Source organism: Grus americana, chromosome 7, assembly GCF_028858705.1.
Source record: "Grus americana isolate bGruAme1 chromosome 7, bGruAme1.mat, whole genome shotgun sequence".
In the NCBI taxonomy this organism is placed as follows: domain Eukaryota; kingdom Metazoa; phylum Chordata; class Aves; order Gruiformes; family Gruidae; genus Grus; species Grus americana.
The window spans coordinates 24491054-24516727 of NC_072858.1; the positions used below are offsets into that span (position 1 = coordinate 24491054).

The 25674-nt window shown below is 39.6% G+C and overlaps 1 protein-coding gene and 1 long non-coding RNA gene across 7 annotated transcripts in view; one reads left to right on the forward strand and one right to left on the reverse strand.

The window, feature by feature from the left end:
- The window catches only part of LOC129208967 (uncharacterized), a 118888-nt gene extending 110998 nt beyond the window's left edge, over window positions 1-7890 (reverse strand). The window contains exons 1-2 of the long non-coding RNA XR_008577935.1: window positions 7272-7890; window positions 5403-5451 (exon numbers count right to left, since the gene is read on the reverse strand). This is a non-coding gene — a long non-coding RNA (uncharacterized LOC129208967). The remainder of the gene's footprint in view (window positions 1-5402; window positions 5452-7271) is intronic.
- Window positions 7891-8325: 435 nt separating this feature from the next.
- VCL (vinculin) overlaps window positions 8326-25674 on the forward strand; it is a 63396-nt gene continuing 46047 nt past the window's right edge. For 3 of the 6 annotated variants that reach the window (XM_054831739.1, XM_054831740.1, XM_054831742.1), the window contains exon 1: window positions 8326-8770. In XM_054831739.1, the coding sequence (XP_054687714.1) occupies window positions 8603-8770 (168 nt within the window). In that variant the 5' untranslated portion in view covers window positions 8326-8602. Of the gene's footprint in view, window positions 8771-18869; window positions 18966-25674 lie in introns of all 6 variants that reach the window. The other 3 variants (XM_054831741.1, XM_054831744.1, XM_054831743.1) reach the window with 2 other exon arrangements.

The window sequence follows — 25674 nt, forward strand, 5'->3', positions numbered from 1 at the left end:
AAAAAAAGCTGCACTTCTGTTGTTTAGGCCCTAGACAGTTAACATTTAACAATGCTCCTTTCTGCCATCACAGTATTTGTATTTCATTCCTTTATTCTGACTAAAGCACTACAGCAGTTACCTTTCTGAACAAATTCCAAGAAGCTCATGTACTCCCAACTATTTTGTCCCTTGCTGTGCTGAGGATGGCTTCCCAGGCTACTACGGCTGCTTCGCTTCTCCCATATTTGGAAGTTGGCCTGCAGTGCGGAGATCCCTTGTGGGTTTCTGTTTAAATTCCAGAGTCACTGTTGCACATTACCATTTCCTTCAGCTGATGTAAATCAAATACAGTATGAGTGAAAAATGTGAGTATGGGCTTGGCTAACTGCTTTGTGAGGGAAACTGTAACGAATGGAGAAAGTTTGTCTCAGGAGAAAATGTTTCACAAGCGCAGCGTGCTTTGCACAGTGTGACATTGCTGCGGCTATTGACCCTCATTTGGCAGCAGTTTGCACACACTTTACCACCGTGTACCACATTTAATTGGCAATGCAGACAGTAAAGAATGACACACTCACATGGAAAAGATTGTTGCCTGGCATCAGGGGCATTTTTCTATACACAGAGCCCAAAACCTAAACGGGAATTTCATTTCACCCCTGAAATTTTAAGGCAGCTGCACCCAACTTAGTAGCCCTTAATTTTTTGCTTCTCATCTTCCAGCAGCTCCGAGACAGCAGAACCCAAACATCTGCTAGTTTCAAAAATGTTAATTTTTTTATTACTCAAGTGCTATTTTTTTGTCACTGGACTGAATACATGATATCATATGGAACATGATTTTAAAATATTTTAACAGAACAAATAGTTTACAGCCAAGCTCCTTTAGGACAGGATTTATGAACCTCTCATTTCTATCTCTGAATACTCACACGGGTAATCTCACCTGTTTAATGGGGCAAAAATCCAGCCCACTAACACTTGATCCCTACAGGAAAGTAAGGCAAAGCACAGGAATCTTCTCTATGTGTAAGAGATTCACAATTTAATTCTTAATAGCTATGAATGTAGCTATAGAGGAGTCTAAGAGAAAGATGATCAAGTTTTCAGTACACTTTAAAAAGATTCTAAAACAAATCTTATGGACATAACATGTCATGAGGACAGTTTTTTCAAGCCCAGAAGTGTTGCATGGATCAATGTAATTCTGGATTCTTCCCTTTGCAACAGTATAAAACAATCCTAATGATCTTTAAACCTATGAGTGGCACAGTTGAATATACACTGTCCTTTCTGTGACACCACTGCATTTTTATGAGGAACAGAGAACAAAATGTATACATTCATAGAGCAATCTTACAATGAGTCCTACTGAATTTTCTGCAAGTACAATGTCTGATTATATGAAAATAACTGTAGGTTCAGGATCTCAGGGCAGGAAGAAGGAAGTATTTTTGTATTAGGTTACTTTACTGTAATTACTTGAAGCTCCTCTGAGGTCTGGGACACTAAGAAGAGTTTTAGTCAAGATGAATTAATGACTATAGCACAGATAAGAAACTCAAAAGGATGTCAATGTGATTTATTCTGTGGATTTATATTTCCACTGTATGTGGAAGGAGTTTATACATATATACAGATATTTATCTAGCAGTTTCTTTTTTAAGTATTGCATAATTTGGCCGTTTAGTACTTGCTGATAGCAGTAAACTCCTATATCTACTAATAAAAAAGTCACAAATCTTTAGTATGCATGCTAAATAAGATAATGATTTAAGCCATAAAGAATCTATGAAAGAGTTAAAGATCTTCAATACTATCCAGTAAAAAAGCAATTACATACATGCATATATTCAAAGAGTTCATTATTACTAAATATAGTATTATTTAATTTTAGCCAGTGGCTTTCCAGAAGTCTTGGCCAGTCCAAAGGCTTTGGCTTTGTGGTGAATTTGAACATACACAAAATTGCAGAAACGGCTGAGCCTGTTCATACTGCAGTAGGGATATAAATAATTTATGAGACTCCAAACCAGCAAAACACTTAAAATTTCAGATTAATCTTATACTTACCAATACACGCATGCTTTAATACTTTGGTAAATTAAATCCAATATGAGGAACTACTACGAAAGAAGTTGATACATACAAGCATCTAATATTACAGGGAGGGAGGAAAAGCCTGCACAGCTGAAACAGGCACAGATAAACATGTAGCCAAAAAAAATGCAAGTATTGCATAGGCCATCTTATAGGCTGATTTGGATACAGGTGTCCTATAAATTGAATTGAATATTATTACATGCAAAAAATAGTTAATCAAGAACTGACTAAATATTAAGATGTGTTCTTGCAAGGGAGATTAAAAAATTGGAGAACTTACTGTATGTATCTCAGCTGAGATATCTGTCCATTTCAGTGCAAAGTAAAACAGGGAAGCTTAAATTGATCAACAAGAGTGATTTAAACCAACCTTCCCATTTTTAAGGAAATATACAAAATCATACAACACATCTCAGCTGGTAGATACAACAGCTCTGTAAACTGCTTGATCACAAGTCTTACTGCTCCCAAAAACCATGTTCTTAGAAAAGAATCAGTGTGGCAAAGGCCATTTAAAGTTGAATGACAATAACCACATGAGGTTTAATATTCTTAACTTAAACAGATTTAACATCTTCAGTTTATTTGCCTCAATTTCTCTGTGCCTATATGTGACATGACCATAAACATTAACCAAAATTGGTAAAATTAATGTCTCTGTTCAGATTGTTAAAATGGTCACATAGTGTGAATAAAGCACTTCGATTGTTTGCCAGATACTCATTTATATTGACAAGCTCTGAGCCAGAATACATATACTCAGAACACTAGCATACAACTCTCATTGCCTAAAAATTGTATTTAGAATAACACTGCCATAGTAAATGTGATACTTTGTGGAATACATAGGAACAGGTTTTTGGCTTCAATTCTTTTTTCCTTTTAGTGGTACTCATCTATCCAATCACAGAGTCAAGCTACTGAAAACTGCTGCCTTTTGAAAAATCAAACTCTATCATAGTTTCATAGTAATGTTGCCACAAGAGTAGAAAGATTTTTTGTTTGCATTTACTGCGTAATTTTAACTACATATACACTATCATACATGCCTTGCATATACATGATAATATATTCTCATCTGGAATTTTTCAGAAGAAAAGTAGGAAAATCTGTTTTTTTGAACCTCATTCCTAGTTAGCAACTTAGAGAATAAGCATTCATATATATTTAATACGCTCATCTTTCTTTCCTACATGTTTTATGTTCTTAAAATATTCCTTGAATTGTGGTGTTACAATTGTCATGCTACTTCATGATAAACCACTTAAGAATGCAGTGTAGTTCAGAGCAGTTGGCACAGTAACTCAGATGAAAAAATAAACAAAATTTGCACTCTTGGTTTCCCAGTAGATGCTACATAGGTGTGTAGAACTTCTGACAAGAAACTCCTTGAAGGAGACAATGAATTGGTAGCACCATTCTCTGCAGATCTAAGCTCCACTATGTTTTAACAACATGACATACCTATAGAAAGGCAGCTAGGAACCAAGCAGCGTTGTGTGATGAAAAAAAGTTAGTGTTGAGGAGATGACTGGCAATTGTGATTTGAATTTTCCAATCCTAATAGGCTGCTCCCATCTAGCTCAGATAGTGACTGATGATGAGTCACTGTAGAAAAATTCTGAAGTGTTGGTCTTTGCAGTTCCTAGAACACAGCCAGCCAAGACCCAGAACTAAACATGACCTAACCTAGTTTCATGACAGAAGTCATCTTTATAATGGCAAGGCACATTGACAGACTATTATGGTGAAGTTACACTGTCAAACCTCCTAATCTGCGCTTTCTTTCCTGTAGGTTGTAATTTCTTAGGTGTGAAATGTATTCTTTCTGTGCCAGTCACGTACACACTAGAGCTATCAATACAGCAATACCATTCTACAACAAACCCATGACAAATTTAAAATTTATGTTTAAGGCAGACATTATCACAGAAAGAAAAAAAAAGTATCTTTTTTTTAAAAAAAAAAAAAAACAAACCAAAAAAACCCTTCATCATCCAGTGTTTACTGCTTAGATTACCCAAAGTTAATGACTTGATAAGAGTGAAGTGCAGAATGCATTGATCTTACAGTCTATATCCACTGATCAATACTAGCGTGCAATTCTCCAGAAGGTGATAAAAAGAGACTCTAATCCTTAAATTTCACCATACGCTTAAATTTTCATAGGATCAAGACAGTAATGCAATCCAGTTGATGCAATATATGAATACGGTATTTCTGTAAACTTTCTTAGGCAGCTAATCAGGTGTTACTCAGAAAAGTTAGAAGTTGGTACAGTAAAGGAACAACATCAGATCATTCCAGGGAAAAGTGATTAAGCACAGCCAAATGCATTTGCCTAAAAAAACCTAATCCTTCTCTGCTGTGGTACCCAATACTGAAAATAACTACTCTAAAATGTAGGTTAGTGCTCAGAGCTACCCAGACACATGCACTTCAATGAAGTATTAATACTAGTAAAGCATCTTATAATTACAGACAACTGCAAGTTCATGAACTCTTTGAAAATAGTTCTGCTCTACTGCTCCTGCCACTTGCAGCTGCAGTGCCATACACTCTGACCGCAGGATACAGAAGTCTCCCAAAGATACTGTGGAAGAGGCTGTATTGTTTGTTAGCACACAGTGTTCTCCCTTTTTCTACCAAAGCCTGTTACTTCTGTATTCATACATCTCCCTTCAGTGGAAGTAAAGAGAGGATTTCTTTGCTTCATTAAAAGACTTCATCACATGTGAGAAAAGGATAATTTATTATCTGGTCATCTGGGACAGAGAGACATTATGGCCCTAAAGTCAACAGAGATTTTTGGAAGCAGAAGAGTCTGCTGACATCAAGTTCTCTGCAGAAATGGGTTAAACTGGACTCATCTGAGTTCTTATGAAATAGTAAAAGACATGGAAAGAGTGTCTTAAAAGCTAATCTTTTCACTGTAACCACTTTAACTTATTTGAGATGCTAGTCACCACTGTTGTGCTAATAATAGATACTGCTTCTTAACAATACTAAGATTCTGAGTGTGTGGAAAGAAAAGGACGTTCAGCATATCTTTTTTTCTCAGTGGGGAATCCATGGTTGCATGTGTAATACCACATTGAAAGAGGACAAAAGAATTCATACATTTCCACCTTGGGCTCAATAAATAGAAAATATTGTGATCTAATCTATTGTTACTTTCTAACCATCTGTTAGGACCTGGAGAGTTAATGAAACTGTATAAACTGGAGAAGCAATCTCACAGTAGCAGCATAATTAATGTGTAATTACAGACTGAATAGTGCAAAGGGCAAAAGAAACTGATTTTTTTAAAAAAGTACCTGATGTAAAGCTGTAATTCATATGACATCAATGCGACAGATCTGAATACTGCAAAGGAAAGAGAAAGCACTGTAAAGGTAGTACTTAAAAAGAAAACAAACAAACAAACAAAAAGCAGTGCTACATGTATCGCTTTTAATTGCACGGAATTTTGCCACATGTGGCTTCAAAAATTAGGTAGCCACAGCAACAGCGAGCAGGGAATTTCAGTGATGGACCCGCAGTACAGTCACGTAGTAGACAATAAAAACTGATTTTTGCATGGGCAAAAATTACACCAATATAACCCAAGTAGTGAAACATACTCTTAATACCAAGATACCCCCAAATACAAACACATATATTTTGGCCCTGTAGATGAGTAAAGTTTCAGAACTTTCAGAAATGTCCATCTGTGTTATATTTTATTTTGCCTGTAGTAACCATATCTATTACAGCCACCAAGACAGTCTTTTATAAACAAAAAAAAAGTGTTATCTGATCATTAAGACATATGCATACACATGCGTATTTCAGCCAGAACTCGGTATACAAGATCCTAGACTTAAAGGAATTACTTTTAATCAGAGAACTTAGCTTATGTGCAAGTCCCACAAATGAATAAATACATGGTTTATTAGGCTTGCATACTTCCACAAAATGGAATTTAGCAGATTATTAGTTCATAATATCGACTAATTGCTTTTTGCAATTCCCAGCTGCTGCACATTACTTTCCAGAAGGATTTTTATGTGTGCTCATTATTACTGATCCATAGTATGCTAAAGAGGCACTGCTGGGAATACATATACTAGAAACGATAAGTACATGCTATATAGCCAATAGCTAACAATGTAAAATACTCTCATGGTGCATAGTTCAAGTGACTTAATACACTCATTACTGCTGAAAGGCTGATATTTTAATTACATTTTGAATGCCAGTAACATAATTTGATTATCTGTTATCAAGCCTACAGGTATACCTCTTTCCAAACAAAACTGGATTGTACAACATGGAAATTAGTCGTCTGACTTCTATCATTACAGATTAAATAAACACACACATATACACATTTTCCAGCATACTAAAAGAACAATAAAAAAAGAAATTCAGAGCTAAAGGTGTTGCTAAGATTTCCAACCCTGCACAAAATCTGTTTGTCCTAACTCTTTAGGCCTACAACTTGTAACTATCCCTGTGGCTCCAACAATGACATCTCCAGTACTGGAAGTTATAATGACAGATCCTTGTGCACACCAGAAACCTTACTGATTTAATTGCTCTTTCTATATGTCCCCTGTGTTTGCTGGTAGGACCAGCTGTGTTCAAACACTGCACAGAAACTATACTGTTTGCTCGGAAACACTTAGGAGTGAAAGCTAGTCTGACAGGAACATTGATTTATAGCTTAAAATAGCAGCACCAGGACAAAGAGAAAAATACCTAAAAGCCAGTAATAATTTTCCAAACCTAACTGTGCTCATGTTATCAAGGAAAGGAAGAAGTACATGCTTTATTTTATTACAACGAGCACTACCAATGTCATAAGACACTGCACAGGCAGCGCCGGAGAGCGGGCTGCATAGCACTGCACATGAGCTCACACCCCAAGTTTTATCCAGACCAGTGATGGTATTTGGAGGCCTCAGGACAGCACTCTCTAAAATAACAAGGCTGCAAGGTGGCGGGGAGCAGCCCGCTGACCCTAGGCCGAGAGCCGGAGAAGGCCGGCTGCCTCCGCTACCGAGCAGCGGGCCTGTGGCACTGCACTCCCGGCGGAGCAGCCACCGGCAGCCCTGCTCCAACATCAGCGCTACGGAAGGCGGGAATTTATGTTACTCTTCTGCTATGGCTTGTAGTCCTTTTCCCAAAACCACGTCGCTCACCTAAATGTATTTAAAGGAGCTCCCGCGGCCGTGCTGCTGCTATCACCAGAGATTATAACGGTAACCACCGCAACCCCAGATTCACTCTCCCCCTACTTGGCGCTCCCGGCCCGCCGCCGCCTCAGCGCCCCGCCACCGCCCGGCACTGACCCCAGGCAGCGGCGACTCACAAAGCCACCTAAGAGCTCTCCCGACAGAGCGCTGCCGGGACAGGGGCCGCTGTCCCGCCGCATCCCCTCAGCCTCGCCGGGGGGGGGGGAAGCAGCGGGGAACAGGGCCGCGGGGGCACCCCTCCCCCTCAGGCGGGGCGCGGGCGGGAAGCGGCCGCCGCCTCCCGCCACTTCTCAGGGGGAGGCGGAAGCGGTTGGGACCGCGCCCGGGGCGTGCCGGTCTGTGCCGAGCCGGGCCGTGCTGGCTGCGGGCGCTCTGCGGAGAGGGCTGTGGGGACAGCGCGCGCCCGTGCGCGGAAGGCGGCGGTCGCCGCGGGGGGAAACAGGTCGCGGCCGCGGCGTGAGGAGCGCTGCTCGCAGGAAGCGTCCCGAAACGGTGGCTGGGGACAGGGCGAGCGGGCGAGGGGCGCCACTTCCCCTCGACCACCCCCTTTCCCAGTTATGCCCAGCCACACGCACCCCGCCGGACGAGCTCCGCGGCGCGGGCAGCGCCCGCTTCAGCCCAACGGACTGAACTCCTCCCGCCGGCGGGGCGTGGGAGGGGCGGGGCGCAGGAATCCCGCCACCCCCCTCGTTCCCCGACCACTATCCCGGCACCCCGGCTTTAATCGTCTCCTTATATGGACTCCAGAATGTCTGACGTCATCGCAACGCTGGGAAACCAGCGCCCGCGCAACCAAGCTTGGTTAGGAAAGAGGATGGTGCGGGAAAGGCGGCGGGGCGGAGGGGGCGGGAGGGAGGCGCTGGAATGTTGATGGACGCGGCATTGCGCCACTGGGAGCGGCGGTCCTGGCTCGGCCATTGGGCGAGGGCGGCCGAGGGGGCGGGGAGCCGTGGGAGGGGTAGGTTGTGGTGGTTGAAAAGCCGCCGCCTGGCTGAGGAGCGGTGCTAGTGTGGGGTGGGCGCTGCTAGGGTGAGGTAGGAGGGCAGCGAGTTCGAGTCCTGCCTCCGCGAGCCTGAACGGGGAGCCGCTTCTCTGGGCTTCTGCAATCCGCTCAGGGGCGAGGGGAGGAGCGGGTGGTTGGTTGTTTTCCTCTCCTTCCTCGTTTTTCTACTCGCGCGGAGGCCGCGGTTTTCTCTGTGGGGCTCCAGCCCACAGAGACAGAGTTTACCAGGAGTTTGTACGGACTTCGGGCTCCGGCCCCCCGCCCCGCCGCCGCCATGCCCGTCTTCCACACGCGTACCATCGAGAGTATCCTGGAGCCGGTGGCCCAGCAGATCTCCCACCTGGTCATCATGCACGAGGAGGGGGAGGTGGACGGCAAGGCCATTCCGGACCTCACCGCTCCCGTGTCGGCCGTGCAGGCCGCTGTCAGCAACCTGGTGCGGGTGAGTAGCGGCGGCCGGCCCGCCCGCCGCCTCCGCTCCTCCTCACGGGAACAACTTCGGCCGTCGCGGCCAACTTCGGGGTCTGGCGGCCGCGGAGCCCGCCGGCCCCGGCCTGTCGCGTACAGGTGCGCCGGGACCTTCTGCCCCGGCCGTTGGCCGCCGGACCGGCGCCTCGTAACAGAGCGGTTTCCCCGGCCGGGAAGGGGTTAAGTTGGGAGGCTTTCTGGACCTCTGCGGCTCCTGTCTGGAAGCCGCCTTGGGGTGTTCCCGCCCCGGCCGGCGAAGGAGCTCGGCGAGCCGTGCTGCAGAGCAATGGGTTGTCCGGCACGGCGAGTTGTTCACCATCTTAATGGCTGAGGAAGTCTGCCTTTTCCTCACCTGAGGAGCTACATCACGTTAAAGTGCATGTAAAGTACTGCAATTGTTGCTGTTTATACCGTCCTCTCCACACAGTGCGGAGCGCACCCTGAAACGTCTCACGGATGTCTCTGATACGCTGTGCGGTTTTTTGCTGTCTTGGAAACTCCTATCTTAAGTGTGTGCACTATAAAAGGCAAAACGCTTACTTGGTGCGATCCTGTCCTAAAATAAAAACCCACCCCAAACCTCCCAGGCATTGGATCCTGATTTTTGATTTGATGAAGGCTAGCAGTTTGTTATCAGTGCAGGAGTCGAAGAGGGACAGACCTGCGGTTTCTAGGCGAAGTTTGGAGTTGTATTTTGTTCTGTTTGTTACATAGCCTCGAGTGTGAGTTACTGTTTACTTCTGGGAAGCTAAAGGTGACTGAAAATCGGCTTGAATCTCTCGACTTCTTGGAAGCAGCTTATACATAGCATGTCTCTTAAAGATCCAAGTATTTGCACCATGGACATCTCAGTCAGAGAAGTGCAAGCGACTAATAGATTTGAAGCGTTTTTGTTGTATTAGTGCTTTTATAACCAACTCCACCAAAAGAATAGCAAACTGTTGTAAGGCAGAAATGTCTTGCTTGATATAGAAAGTGCTGTAATGTTTCATACTCCTGCATTTCATTAAGAATTACCTGGTAATACTTACCTTTCACTTCTGTTAAGTTCATTTACAGATACTCTGAGCTCATTTTTGAACATCAGATGTTACTTCCTCACTTTGAATCCTGTAAAATTAAGTCATTTGTGACAAGTGGTACTCCTTGCCAGCAGGCTTTACGTTAAAATGAAATATCTACATACAGTTAAAATATGTCTCTGTTAACTGATGTATTAATGCACTGAAATCGTGAGGCTTGTGGGTATAAGAAGCTGTCAAGATGACTAATGTATGTGATGTGTTTATCAGATTTCGGCCATAGTACTTGCTACTGCTGGAATAACTTCCCACTTTGAGGTTTTGCAGCTTACTATGGTGCAACTACAACTCTTGGTTCCTGTGATTCCATGAATTTTACAGGATGTACTGTATGGAATACTTGTGCTTTTTGCTGACTTTAGCTGAAACTCTGGTTTTTAGGAAGAACAATCAGTCTGCAGCAATGAACTGATGTAATAGGTATATTGGCTGTAAGGGTGTGAAGCCTGAGTGTATGAAATACTTTTCCTTGAAAGGAAAACTTTAGAATAATGTTTTGCCTTTCTGAGTTTAGCGTGTGTCACTGACTTGTGTGGCTATCCTCCCCACCCCCCCCCGGCTTCCTTTCAAAAGAAACCTGATCTGATAAAGTAGCATTTATTAGAGAAATGCAGAAACAGAATTAGTTTCTTTCTGCAGCTTGGTAATGCCAGCTCTTCTTTCATTTTGGACTGATTTGGAAGCCTCTGTTTTTCTTTTCTTGCCTGCTAACTAGATAAAATGAAAGCCTGTTGAATTATTTTTCGGTGTTAATTCAAAAAGAGCAAATAGAAGTGGTGTAATCTGAGGTGGTACTTACAAGGAAGATGCCCTGCTCTAGTACAATACAGCTTTGACTACATTAGGAAAAATACAGAATTAAAGTTCTGTTTCTTACCTAAAGCTGTTTTCAGTGCATCATTTTGAAGTGTAAAGGTGATTTGTGAAACTGCGGTTTCACAGGAGCGGGAATATTTGTGCATACAGATTATCTAACTGTGAGCCTTCTGGTGGCTTCGCAGGTGACAGCAAAGATGGAATTCTTGGTATAACCAAGACAGTAATGTAGCTGTTAGCTCTTTATGTTGCTGCCTGCTCAGGGTTCTTTGTGTAGCATGAGTATCACAAAGTGTATGTGATGGTAAGTGCTGACCAGCAGAGTAGTTTTTAAGTGATAACTTGTCACACACAGCAGGACCATTCTCTGGCTCCCTAGCCTATAGTAAGTACTCCACAGTTTGGAAGGTGCAATAGTTAATTCATGTAACTACTGTATCTGTGAGTAACTGCTGGTAGCAGTGTTTGATGTGCTGAGACCCGCTCTTGTGCAAGGCCTAGGAGACATGCTGTGTGGGGAAATGGGCTAGGAAATGAGAAAATGGCTATGAGGAAGGACCTGTATGCAGTAACTAAACAATTTGTTTTGTTGACATTCCTGAGATGGAGTTAACACAATACACTATATCCATGATGGAACAGAGGTTGATAGAGATGAGTCTTAAATTAAGACTATTAGATGAGTTAAAAGGGAGTCTTTCTTTTAGGTAACTTGACTACAGATGTCTATATGAGAACTTTTCCTTCAGTTTATCATTCAGCATGCATTTCTGTATTTTCTGTCAGAAATGCATGTGCTGTATTTTAAGGTTTGTCTGAAGCCACTGTAAGTTTCATGGCTTTTTTTAATGTAAAGTTTGCCCACCCAACAAAACCTACTGTAGGGATGCTTCCATGTCAGAACCTAATTGTAAGGTAATCCTAGGTAAGAGAACGTCCAAGTCATTGTTGAAGTTAATAAAATAACTAAATCTTTACAAGTTAGTCTTTTTCCCATGGTAAATACCAAAGACTTGGTCTTCTGTGCTTTAGTACTGGTTCCCAATATGTGACAGTTCAATTCTACTGTGTCCCCTACTCTGTTAGGGGATAGCTTTGTGGAACAATACTCAAATGGATTTGAAATAAGTTGATAAAATTTCTCAACTGTGAGGTAAGGTACATGTTGCCCATGCAAAACTTGTGCATGTAGATGTAAGTGGCAAAGCTTTTTTGCACAAAAAACCCCCTTTGACTGGAGCCAAGAATTTGAGGGAGAGGCTTCAGATTAATATCACAAGATTAATAATGTGCTAAATCGGTCCTTTTTTAAACTGAAGATCTTAATGTTTTTATTGGCTGATATTTGGAGTGGATATGTCTCGTATGGGAGGGCTGGGGTTTGGTTTGGTATTCCTTCTAGCTAAAGATGTAACACTGTAAGACAACAGAATTGGTTGGAGGGAAAATAGTCAAGTCAAACAGGCAGGGAATAATTTGGAGCTTGCTAAATATGTGATTATTTTAGTGGGCAATGAAATGAAATTCTGAATTCTAACTGGTCAAACTTCACTGGGAGGAAATGAACCATATGGTGGCTTTCTAATATTTTTAATAAAACATTCATCAGATGTTTAGCCTCTTTTTTTTAAAAAAAGAGGGATTTCTATCAAATATGACTAATAATGATGCAGAAAACTTAAACCCATCACACGCATTTTATAAAATAACTTCATTTCATGGAGGAGAAAAATTTCTACTTTCAAGTAGTGAATTTACAAGCATTTATGTTCAGAGTAATGTTATATTACTGCCAAACAGAGAAAGCAAATTCTACTCTGATGTTTTAAACTCTGTTCACCTACTGCCTTGTATGGATTCTGGCTTTCTGTCAGTAGAGGCATAGCCCACTCTTGTCACTTCTGTCCAAAACAGTGGAGAGAACTGCTTCAGAGCAGAGTCACTGCTGCTCTGCCAAATGCCAACAGTATCATGGGTGAAGCTGCTGAGTTGGACAGATAGGGAAGTAATTCTGTGCATGAGAATTAAGGTAATAGAGGGGAATCTGACAAGGGACTCGAACTACACATAATTTAAATACTGGAACAGGATCAGCAACTCAAGGAGATGTTGGCTTTTCAGAGGCTGGGTTGTTGAACCAGGTCAATGCTCTGAAAGATCTGACCTTCTTTACCTGAGACCAAATGCCTGACCATTATCCTGTTTTTCTATCCATCATTTTGACAGAGCTTGAGCCATCTGAGAAAAATGACACTTGTGTGAAATGCTCACAATGAAAGGTTTGTAAGACACTTCTGGTCATAAATGAAGTGGCTGAGGTCTCTCAGAATAGAGATCTGCTCTGGAAGGCCAGCATTTGTCTAGGTGGTGCTGCAGCTTCTGTCTTTCCATCCTCCATGCTATAGGTGCTGTCCTTTTGTATTTGAATCTATATGTTTCATAAGTGTCTACATGAATCCAATTCCTATTACAATATTTTTTATGGGGGAAAATTGGTTTATTCTCTATTATATTAACTATCATATTTCTCAAGAATGTATACTTGGTGGATGCTGTGATATGCTTTTGTTTATATACTGAGATTTGGAGGCTTATGAAACTATATAACATTTTTCTGTATCTTGGTCACACAGGGTAATCCCCAGTAAGGGTCTCTTAGCTTATATATATATCCTGTCTTGTAGTCATGAGTTATCAGATGTTTCTGATAAATAGAGCAGGGCCAAACACTAATTTTAAAAGTAAATAAATGCAGTCTAGAAAAGATTAAGCTTAACTGGAGGTTGTACTTGATGAGAACAACACCATATAGCACTGGGTCAAACAGTCATTCATGTCAGAGGTTTTTGTCACTTGCTAAAGTGGTCAGTCTTTTAAACTACCACCATCTGAAGCCTGTCCCATCTAGACACACCTAAAACCACACAGATTACTCACAAAACAAGGGGAACCAGTACTTAGGCAGTGACATAAAGTTTAAAATGAACCGAACAAAACTCAACTGTGGAAGAGTTGCATTTAGTGTAGCTGTAAGCAGCTGTCCTATCTCATCCTAGTGGATGAAGAAATAGTCATCACCTGAATCAATTGGTAAGTTCTGGGTGCATATCCATGGGCCTCTGTCAGGTGAGATGTTGCCTGGGGTTGCAGGGCTGTGCCGAAAGACCTGTGTGTTTTGTGTGGACAGGCTGTGAATTGCCTACTAACACTTGGAACCCACCAGCTTGGAAATCACTCATATGAATGAATTTTTGAAAAATGCACCCTGCCTTGAAATCCTTGTCACTATTGCAGCAGCAAAAATCAAATATATGGCTAAACACTTAGAATGAGGAGAAATCATCTCTTGTGGAGAGTAGGTAGGGATGAGGAAGCTGTTTTACTAAGTTTTCTTCTGGCATAGCTGACTTTCGTGTATCTCAGGGTATACAACAGAAGAGTGAGTTGTTGAAGACAGCCTAGTGTTTATCTTTTTTTGAAAGAAAAAATAGCTTGCAATATTTATGTTTATGTATTTATGTATCTTGGAAAAGGATGGAGAAGAAAGGAAAAAGTAAACTTTTTTCCTTGTAGAATTTTATGCACAGCACAAAAGATGGCACTGGGGGTTGTAGTAACTTTCTGAATTTTTTTCTTGATTGTAACTTGTCATGATGGAATATGTATAGATCCGCACCTTCCCACCTCCAGTTTATTGTATTGCAATATCTTTAAGTTGAAAGAAATGAGTTTTTACAGCAGCTCAGCTGAACTCTACAGAACTCAAAAACTTAGTGACAAGTGAATGGGAGTACTAGAAGAGCCATGATGATCTCATGAGAGAATAAGTCTTTTCATTATACATTTCTAGGTCTTGTCTATGTGTAGTAGAAACTTGTGATTAGTATTAGGAGAGAGTGTGTTTTTCAAGATAATAGAAGTTTTCCTTCTTTTTTTTTGAAATGAAACATTCTACTTCATTGTACCTGCAATTTCTTTAGGGATAATTTACCATATTGTGGGAACGGTGGCCATATGCTCTGAGAAAGTGGATAAAACCCATTAGGGTGTGTGCATAGGAGGGACAGGGAGAAGAGTGATTAATGATTAATCAGACAGAAAGCTATTTTGTAATAACAAAAGCACATCATAAACTTCTTTCTTGCTTTTCTGTTAGGAATTATCTTTACATAAGTGATAAATCAGCTTCTGATTTGAATGGAATAATCTCTTTGTTCTGTTATTATGGTTGGAGACTTAATTTATACCAGTCTCTTCAATCAGATTTAAAAGGAATCTTTTGTTCTCTGTTCCTTTAAATGTGCATAGAGATGGTGAATGCCTCCATTAGTAATTACATGCAGCTTGCTTTTTGGGCATAAGCCCTGAGAATATTATTGTGGAACGGATAACCTTAAAGTGGTAGTTGGGCTAAAAAAATTCCATATGCCAACAATATGGTGTATACTGCTTCTGCTCTGGAAAACTTAACATATGCTTTTGGCTGCATAAGTGAATTACACCAGTGAGGGAGGAGTTGTTAAATCCATATTAAGGACCAGTGTTTAGCATTTTTTTTTGTCTTTTCCTGACTTCTTGTAACTTTAGAGTGTCACATAGTTTTGCTTTGTGCTTTGAAAGAAGATGATCTTTTCCTCAATATAGTAGTATTGAACTGTAGACATTAAATTCCTCTAGAGAGTTTAATAAAATGATGAATGAAATAAAACATGAATCAGTATGTTTTACACTTAGAAATGTGTATCTTCAGAACATGAGCAGGGTAACTTGCAGGTGTCTCCCACTGCCCCAATATAGTTGAAATTTGAAATGATGAAGCAAGTCTTTGAAAGGGCTAGGGCAGAGAGAACCAAGCAGTGGTTTTAAAGATGTGTTAGCAAACATGTGGTGTTAATGCTAGTTACTGGAAATTATGCCTGAGATCATTAACTGATTGTTGCAAATGTTAGGATATGTTTCTTGTTTCAAATCTGCTAGAATAATTAAATAAAAGCCAAATGACACTTTTCTGCCAATTACTTTTCCAAATGAGAGAATAGGCCTGTCCTAGTCAGTCCTTGCCTTGAGGACTGCTCAGTTTTGGTAGTGGCTTCTCATATAGCTAAGACTAGCTTTTTATTCCTACTTCTCTGTTGTACAGCTTGTACGTGGTGTTCCTAAGCTCTTGTTTCTGACTGCATTGTCTCACTAAGTCTTACTGGCTTTGTATCTTTTCACCTCAAATATGAAGACAAAGTATCTACTGTTGGTAATATCAATCTTCTGCCATTTCTCACTCTGAAAAGTAGGTCAGGCTGGTGAACGACACCTCAAGAAACATTGCAATGTAATGTGTGTTTTCCTTTAGTGACACAAATTCTATTCTATCACTTGTTCAGTCAAATACTGAGAAGCAGTTCTTGATACTGAATTTGTCTCTGTGGCCGTGGTTCTTAATTCTAGCAAAATGAAAGTCTTTCTGGTACTTACCTTTAAAGATGGCAATAGGAGCTCTTACTAGGGGGCATTGTTGTTATCTAATTTGAACAGTAAAGTATCTTTATAACTATATAACTGTTATAAGTGCATCCACTAAATTAATTGTAATGCTTAATTGTAGAATATTTCCTTAACTCTTATGACATCAGGTAAGAGAGAATTAACCCTAAATATAATCTCCCTTAACTGGAGTCTAATGTAACAACTTGTTGATGCATGGAAATGCACCAGAGATGAGTGGTTATTGCAACTATCTGCATTTTAGAAGATGCTTTGTAGTTACAAGATGACTGGCTATATGGAGAGATGAAATGATAAAATAAAGGTTGGATCTTTTCAGTTAGAAAAATATTTCACCAATAAATATCTCCTTAAAACATGAGCCTAGCAGCTCAAAACTGAATTAACGAAGGGGGATACTCTATCTGCATAATATTTGGAAGTAGGTCTAGTTTGTCCCTGTAGTAATTTCAGGCCCTAGTGCATTTGTAAGAATATGAAAACTGGATAGAGAATCAGTAGAGAGGGCAAACATATCCTTTGTTTACTTTGACTAATAATTCAAGTCTACTGAGGTATGACTTGTACTTGTACCTATCCTGAGACTAGAAGCAAAATTTTCTGTGAAAATGTACTGAACAACTCAAATCTCTTACTCTGAGGTAAATAATGTTCTGATGATTCAGGACAATTATTTACATTATTCATAATCATCAAGGGATAACAATCCTGGCTGGTGAAAGGGGAAAGAAGGGGAAAACCTCTTTTAACTCCAAATGCTTTCCATGATTACTGAAACTGTCAGCTCATATTGACTCTTAAATGATGATGCTTTTGATAACTTTCTCTCACTGACAGAACATGTGTCAGAACAGTTTCCCAGTACCCTGACTTGATGGGTAGGGTAAGAAACTGATGTTTCATGTCAGGGTTCTCCAGTAAAGAGTAGAGAACAGAAACAAGCTGTTCCTGTAGAAAACTTGTGTCTTGTTGCTGGTGGCTTAGAATCCTTGTGAAGAGACCTTTTGTAATGAAACTGCATTGCATTTTCCATCAGTGACTGCACCCACAGAATAGTGAATGTAACCTGATCTTCTTTCACTGAGGATAACTTTTTCCTTGTACCAAACTGTCAGTGCATCTTGGGGACCTGGGATTGCCAAAGGCAGATCGTCTCAGTAAAGATTGTAGTAAAGGTATTGAGTACCTCAACCGTTTTTGTGTTGTCATCAGGCCCCCATCTATTCAGCAGTGGGCCCACGTTTTACTTAGTCTTCATAAGCAATTTTCATATTAAACTGGGTTTTTTATGATGGCCTAAGAAGGTTTGACTTGAGCAACTGTCATGCTTGTTCTTTGTCCTCAGGTAAATATGGTGCACAAATGAAATGATGAATAACAGAACTGAGAAAGAGTACTGCTTTGGCTAGTTTTACAAGCTTTATGCTCAGATATCTTTGTGTATGCAACTTAAAATGTGTAGGTATGCTGCAACTCTTCTGGTCTCATTGCTCTACAAACTAAAGGTGTGACAGTTCTTGGTCACTTAGTTATGATACAGTAAACCTTGCATGGTAATTCCAAAATTGTTTAAATTCTTTAACTGTCCTAAAAGGTACAGATGATTTCAAGGCAGTCTCAGTTCAGGTTAGCAGACAAAGACCAAAAGCCTTGTTCTGTAATGAATGTAAATGCATTTGCAGTTCATAAGGATATTCAAGAGTACTTGATGTTCTTGGATGGTGTTTATCCAGGAATGCATCTTTTTGAAGTAGGTGATTAGAAAAGATTGTTCTGGCTTGTCTTATTAATAGACACACTAATGGCAGTACCAGGCTGTGCTCTGAAAGCTGGAGAGAGACTGTTTACAAGGGCATGGAGTGACAGGACAAGGGGTGATGGCCATAAGCTGAAGGAGGGTAGATTTACATTAGATATTAGGGAGAAATTCTTTACTGTGAGGGTGGTGAGACACTGGAACAGGCCCTTTCCAACCCAAACCATTCTATGATTCTTTTCAATATTTATCTTCTGTTTGTGGGAATAGTAAAGTATAATGGTGTTAAACTTGAGCTGCATTTTAGTAGCTGAGTCTATGTATGAACTCTGGGCACAAGCTTGCCCCTCCTTAAATGCTGAAGAGTGCACAAGAAAATAGCTATAGAAATTAATTTCTTTAACAGGTGTAGTCACAGAAGTGCCAGAGCAGCAGCAGCATGAGAGATGGTGGTTATTTCTGTAACCCCTGAAATTGAGGAGGAGCACTCTGGCCTGCACTGGATAAATCACAAGTGTTGCCTTAGCCAAGTCACTGTGTGATGGCAAACAGTAATGACTGTTCTCTTCCATCTTTTTTTTTTTTAATTCCCATCAAATAGTTGCTGCATAATGTAAGGAGCAGGTGCATTAAAATAGGAAGCTTATTAAAAGCTGAACCAGGAAGGTATATATGAACTTCCTTGCCCATTCTAGTCTTTCAGCTATTTTCTGGGTATCAGCTCTTCAGCTGTGGAAAAGTCTGAAGACTCCTCCTGTCAAACAGGGAAGCTATTTAAATCTGTCATCTGGAACTTCAGTTATTCCAGCTGAGTTGCTTCCTCTGCTGTCTTCAAACCTTTTCTTGAGTTTAGAATAGGCTGCAAATTGCAACTGTTTCGAAGGAGTGGAGTATTAATAAAACTTTCTTTTCTTATGCAGGCCTGGTTTTGTTTGCCTGCATACTACTTCCTCAGAAAGAGCAGGAACAGACTTCAACCAGACTGATAGTCAGTACGTGTGACAGCCAGATAACTTGTAAGTTGCCGGAGTTTTTGGGTGCATTTGGTTTGTGGTGACCACAAATTTGGTTAGGTTTTGAACAAATGGACTTCTCATTTATGAGTAAAATACCTGCCTGTGCATAGGCAATGAATGGTTAAACTGTTAATCTCAAAACAGGATATAGTAGTACATAACTGAATGAAACAGTGCCAAGGTTTAGCTGTATGCAAGCTAGCATGTTCAATCTTCCTATACTTAAACTCTGTGGGAACCTTTTCAGTTGCTAACATATATCCATGTAATCATGTAAATTTGCTTAGGAGAGCTTTTTAATACTGAAGTGTGATGTACTGAATGTTTATCACTATAAAAAACGTTGCTTCAAGCACCCAGTCAGAAGTTACTGGGCAGGTTACTATCTTTGATGTGTCTGTTTGCTTTTAAAATCTTACTTTTTGTAACTTTGCTCAAGATTGATCTCAAAAGATGTTTCCCATTTCAACCTCTGAATGTGTATACATATGTCTAAATATCCCTCAGCAAAGTATTCAAAAGCTAATTTGGTCACAAAAATGCCTAATACTTGAAAGAAAACTTATTTTCAAGTGTACAAACATTTTCCTAAACTGCTGCATAACTCTTACAAGGTTTTAGGTAAGAGAACAAGTTAGTAAACTGACTAGTGTTTGTTGGACTACACTAATAATCACTTCCACAAGCCTAGCTGTCTTTGCAACTTTTACAGCATAATAGTTGTGCTGAATAACAGAGATAAACAAATGGAGTTTCTCTTGAATTCTAGAGTAGTAGCAAAAAGGTCACTTTTTATTTAGCTTGCCCTGATAGAATGACAAAAGGATTGTGAAGGGCTAGTAACTGCCAAACTGACTTAACTGTAGCAACTGAAGTGCTGCTTGATTCTTTGTCACACTTATAAAAAGTTCCCTTTTTCTTAAAAAATCAAGGGGTAGGGAGTGGGAACCTCAATAAATTGTAGTTGGGTTTCAGCTTGGCTTCAGTCTTTCTCTGAGGGGGAAAAGAAGGTAATAACACAGCATTTCTTTTACTTCTCTTAACGCAGGAGAAAACCTGCATTCCTTAGCTCTCTGACTAGACTCCACTGGCACTTGAGCTGTCAGGCCAGCCCAGTGCACCCAACCCCCCATGCAGCAGAAAGGAATGTATTTTTCTGTTAAGCTGATTTTTTGTTTTAATCTTCCCAGTTTGACACAAGTGATTATAATAGTTCAAAGCTATAGAATATAAAGTGCTTTATCTCCCAATTGCAAGTTAATGTCTGTCGTAACAATTTTGCTCTGGTAATTTGGGAGGGGAGGCAGTTGGAATCTTTGACCTGTTCTCCAATTACTCAGGGTAGTGAAATACTAAAGAGACTTTACAACCCTGAAGCAGTTACTAACTGCTACAAAGAGTTGCTGCTTAGCCTTTGTTTTGGCAGACTTTTACACAGTTGTGCTGGACTCTTTTCCTTTCAAAGAGCAAACTTTCCTGCACATGACTTATCAGCATCACCAAAATATTTAAAACTAGTAACTAACCTTGTTACTGTGTGGCAATGGAGGAAGCAAGCTGTGAAGGGGTTTGTAAACTTGGAGGATCTAGCTTCTGCTTTCACAATTGAGTGTTAATTCCTTTCTTCAGACAGATTTTCCAGTTCGCTTGTTAGCTGGCCCAAAAACTTGTATTTCTGATTACTATAGTATAACGGTTGCTCAGAAGAGTGATTATCTTCTGTTCCATTGCTTTTAAATTTGGAGCAACTTCCTCAAAATGTTGAAGGGAATAAGTGTGGCTTCCTGTTACAGGAGATACTTTTAGTCAGATTTGCAGCAATACTGCCCTTTCTCTTTTCAGCCACATTCTTGAAGCAGGTAAAGGAACTTCATCTCTAAATATGTTTACCTTAAATATTTGAAGGATTTTTCATTAATGTCTGTTAGACTTCTAAAAGGATTTAAACAGTGAGAAATGGTACCTATAACTTCTCAAAGTGGTAACAATTATATACTGTCAAGTGTTGATGGCACTTTAATATCCTTTTTCTAATGTGAAGTTGATTCGTCAACATTCTTCTAATGTGGCACAGCAATGGTCTGCTGTTATAAGTGGACTGGATAATATTATGTATTTGTACAGTGCCTGGCACAATCGAGCTCTAAAATGCTAACAAATTACAGTGGAAAAAACTGCTGGTTTAGAATTGAACTTTCTGATGTCTCTCTATGATTCAGTGTCAAATTTAAAGATTTATTTTTAAGACAAGTTTATAGCAGCTTTACTTCTGTACAACTTCAAACTTAGAGTGACGAGGATTATTCCTTTTGTATGCAAGAGGTGAAGCTGGCTTTGGCCAGCTTTGCCAATCATGGGTACTTAACAAATTAAGCAGTTTTAGCCTAGATATTTGTATATACTGGACTGTAACCTTCAAGTTGTTTGCTTACGCTGCCTAACTTCCCTCCTTTGTTTCAGTGGAGAATAGTAGTAGCTTCATGGTACAAAGCCACACTGAGACAGTCTGTCCATCCCATCAAGCATGTTCAGATGCTACAGTCTACAGTAATAGGACTGAAAAGTCCCACAAATTTCAGTATTATGTGAACTAAGCTTTCCAGTAGGGACTGCAAGAGTAATGCTTTCATGATGCTTTAATTGGGTAAACATAGAGAAATATAATGTATATTAATGTTAGTCCAAAGCACTGTTTTAGAAATAGGCTGGCTCCAGCACCATTTTGGGTGGGAATAGGTTTTAATGGCTGAATGTAGACTGTAAAAGTGGCTAAGACTAGATTCTACTCAAGATGGCATGGAAGATAATAATTGTTCTAAATGAGAAGCTAGGTCTGTAGAATGAATTATATGATAAAATTTCTCAGAGGAATCACTGACAACTAGGAATTAGATTACACCACTCTTATTGGTTATGTCACCCTGTAATAGAAGATTCTGACAACATTAGTAACATATGCTGCTATGCCATAGTTTATTAGCCTTTACCACAAAAAACCCATGTAATATTTTCAAAGAATAATTTTCTTTTCAGTGGGAGTCAAGAAATAAATAGCAAATGCTATTGAAAGTAGTTTTTAAAGCTTTCTTGGATGTGAGAAGTAGTTTGTTACTTGACCACATAGTAAGCTTAAGTTTTATTAAAAACTAATTTTAATAGCTGAGTAAAGTCTTCATCTAACTCAGAACTAATGCCAGATCAGACATTTCTTTGTTTGATTCTTAATATCCTCTATCAGTTATTTCTGCTGAGTAGCTGCTTTGTAATAGTACGCAAAGTCTTTGTGATGACTGTGCACATAAGTGGGTTGTCTTCCACGTGCAGAATTCCTTGCTGTGCTGGTGTAAGTGGTCACAAGCACTGAAGGCAAAATCAAGCTGGAAAATAATTACATAATATCAAGTTTGAGACACTTAAGTTTTTAATGGTGCTGTAAATGAGCACTGTCCCTTGGAAAACGCCCACCATTTCTAGTCCTCATTCTATTTAATGTAACTAGATGTTGTAGCTAATTAAAACATCACATTTAAGTGCACAATGATTTACACCATTGACTTACTGTAAATTTGAATTAACTGTTAGTCGAGTAAAGTGAGACTCCTATGAAAGACAAATTGTGCAATATGCTACTGAAGGTGGATAATCACTGTAAAATGCCATGTTAGTACATATCTTGCTGGTGCAGAAAAGTTTACAGTGGCAGGGCTTATACCAAAAGATGAATGCTGCAAGTTTCTCTTGTGTCAACCAAATATTAGTGAGCACATGAAGTCATTTTTAATATTAAAACACAGTGAAAAATATTGCTTTATCAATAAAACTAACTTTAGATGAGTATATTTCCTTGGAGGGAAACATTAGGATTAAAGTCAATGAAGGACAGAGCTCTGCTAGTTGCTGCATTTTTAGGTTGACTGAGTAAATAGATTAAGGTCTCTTATGTATTTCTTCTCTGCCTCAATACATTGTTTAGCACTAAACCCATTTAGTTGTTGTAACCCATCAAAGTGATTGAAATAGATACTTGCTTGATGAGGCTGCAGATAAGTAAGCCAGCACTGATGATAGGCAGATGAGAACAAATTCAGTAACTTGGAACGGTGTCATAAAGAGGTGGAGGAAATTGTAAGAATTTCAGAATTGCTTAGAATGAAGGGTGGTCTCATGACAGTGGCTTTGGAAAAACAGTCAGTTTAGAACATGCTAAAAAACAGTGTCATGTAACTGGGGTGGTGAATATTCTTCAGTTTATCTACTGATCAATGCATCACCCCATCAGGTGCTAAAAGTGAGTCTTCTGATTTGTTGTCTTAAAATCAATGATGATTGGTATTCCTCCTCCCTCTGCTATCAGAGGTGTTGAAAACTTTTTTTTAATGCTTATAAATTTTGTCTTCCTGCAGGAAACTGTTGCTGTCTTGAACTTAGAAAACAAACAATTCTGTTACTCTAGAACCACTGATGTTCTAAGGAGGGAGCTCATAAGGGAAGCAATGCTGCCCTTTGTGTGGAGGAGGGAAAATCAGTGTTGAACAGTCTGGTATTCAGAAGTCAGTACAAGTTTGCATATAACAAATAGAAGATCCCAAAATTCAATGTCTGGTAGCCAACCTACATTTTCAGTTGTGTTATATTAAAATGCTGCATATAGCTAACAATACCTGTCAAATTAGCAGTGTTTTCAAAAAGTAAAATGGTTATAACCAGTAGCAACAGATTTTGTAGTTAACTAAATATCAAAGTGAAATTAAGGCATTTAAAGTGGACATCTGTCTTGCATCTGATTGTCAGACTTCTTAGAAACTTGAGAGGAAGAAACTTCTCTACTGTTCTGTATCTGAAACTTAGTCAAGAAGTAACAGAGAATACATATTTATCTCTTCTTTTTTAGCTTCTTGAATATTTTCTATGCCAAGACATGAACAAATGAAATACCAGTTCAATATTATTGTTACAGAGAGCACCTCCGACTTAGCTTGTCATTCTGATGAAGGAAAAAACAGCCTGGGGAGAAAATCTGTTACTACTTATGTGAAGCTATATCTTGCATTGGCTTAGAGACTGTCGGTGCAGTACAATATTTATCTATATTAGAAACACAAATTATCACAGGCCACTCTGCTGTGTCTGGAAGGAAATATTTCTTCCACTTGATATGATATATGAACTTCCTACGTTGAGGCTTTTTATTATTACTCTGTTACCAACAGAGCCAAAAAGTCTTAGTCTTTAGTAAACTTTCTAGGTACTTCTACTTAAAACTTGGAAGGCTGAGGGGACAGGATGCATCTTAATTACTGAGGGGGAGAGAGTTCCTCATCAACTGAAATTCTCTCCAACATGTAGATATTAGCAGACTGTCAAAGATGATACAAACCTACTAGCACCATCATGGTGTTTGGTTGCTTGCTTTTCAGACAAGTATGTGAATAAGAGAATTTAGGTCTATCACATGTGTTATCTTTTAGTACAGTACTAATCTGTGTACACATCTGCAGCAAGAATTATGTTAAGAGCAGCTCTGAAATTGAGTGGTGATTCACAAGTACATGGAAATGAACTGGAAGAGCTTTTGAAGCCTGCATGCTGTTTGGTATGAGGCACTTTACTTACACTTCCTTGTAAGGTAAAAGCAGCTAGTTGCAGCTGTGAATCTCATTTGTAGAGGACAATTGCTGTATCTTATTTTTCCAGGTGAGCTTTGTATATGCTCAAAGGTCAGAGCTGACTTATGTTATTTGATTGGAGTTAGAATGTCATTAAAGTGATTTTAACTTGGAAGTACTGATTTAGAAGAAGAAACTCTTCTCTTGATGAAAGAACTAATTTCCAAATTATGTGAGACTTTTTACTGAACTATTATATGTATGTGCTTTTGTTTCCTTTAAGTTGTGCATCCTGTAATTAGCTAAACCATCCAAGCCTCAGCTCTGTATTGGTAACAGAGTTAGTAGACATTAGCAGCATGAATAAGAGTCTTTTGGTACCCAAATGATGTCACTTTCTGGTTTCCATATGGTTCTCATTTCATAGTTATGTATTTTACTTGGACAGGAGGATTTCCTTAGCCTCAAGCCAATTGAATTTGTCTTAATTGCCAGTGTAGACAGGTAGGTCAGTTTGCTGCTATTAAGGACCAGATGGCTGGAGTGTTCTAATTTACTTGACTTATTGCCAGATGACTTCAAAATTGTACCTTGTTATGCCTGGAATGCAGTCTCCAGGGTAATAATGAGAAAACCAGGAGCCAGTATACAGCTTCCATATTAACTGAAAGGTAAAGTCGATAGGCTCTGATTCAGCAGTCTCTTTCAGTTCATGCCTGGCTTGAAGGAAAAGTGGTCCTGTTGACTGATGTCACTGGTAGTATATGTGCATTGTTTGGTGTGAACTAGAAGCAGGAAGAGAATTTGGCTGCATATTTCTCTGGGCTTATTATTCAGTCTCTTAATTGCATTGGCCTTTTCACCTACGGATAAGTAGAAAAACTTAAAGCTTCTTAAAACAGTGTTAAACTCACTAATTGCAAGTGACATATCAATCCTAATGATAATTCAAAGCAAGATGAGAGTAGAATGATGAAGAACTTGGAAATTTGCTTTGTTAAATGCTTCCAAGAGAGCCTTTGAACAAAAAGGATAGTTTTGTGTTTAAAAAAAAGTTATATTATTGTAACTTGTTATAACTGACTTTTTTTTCAGTCTTATTG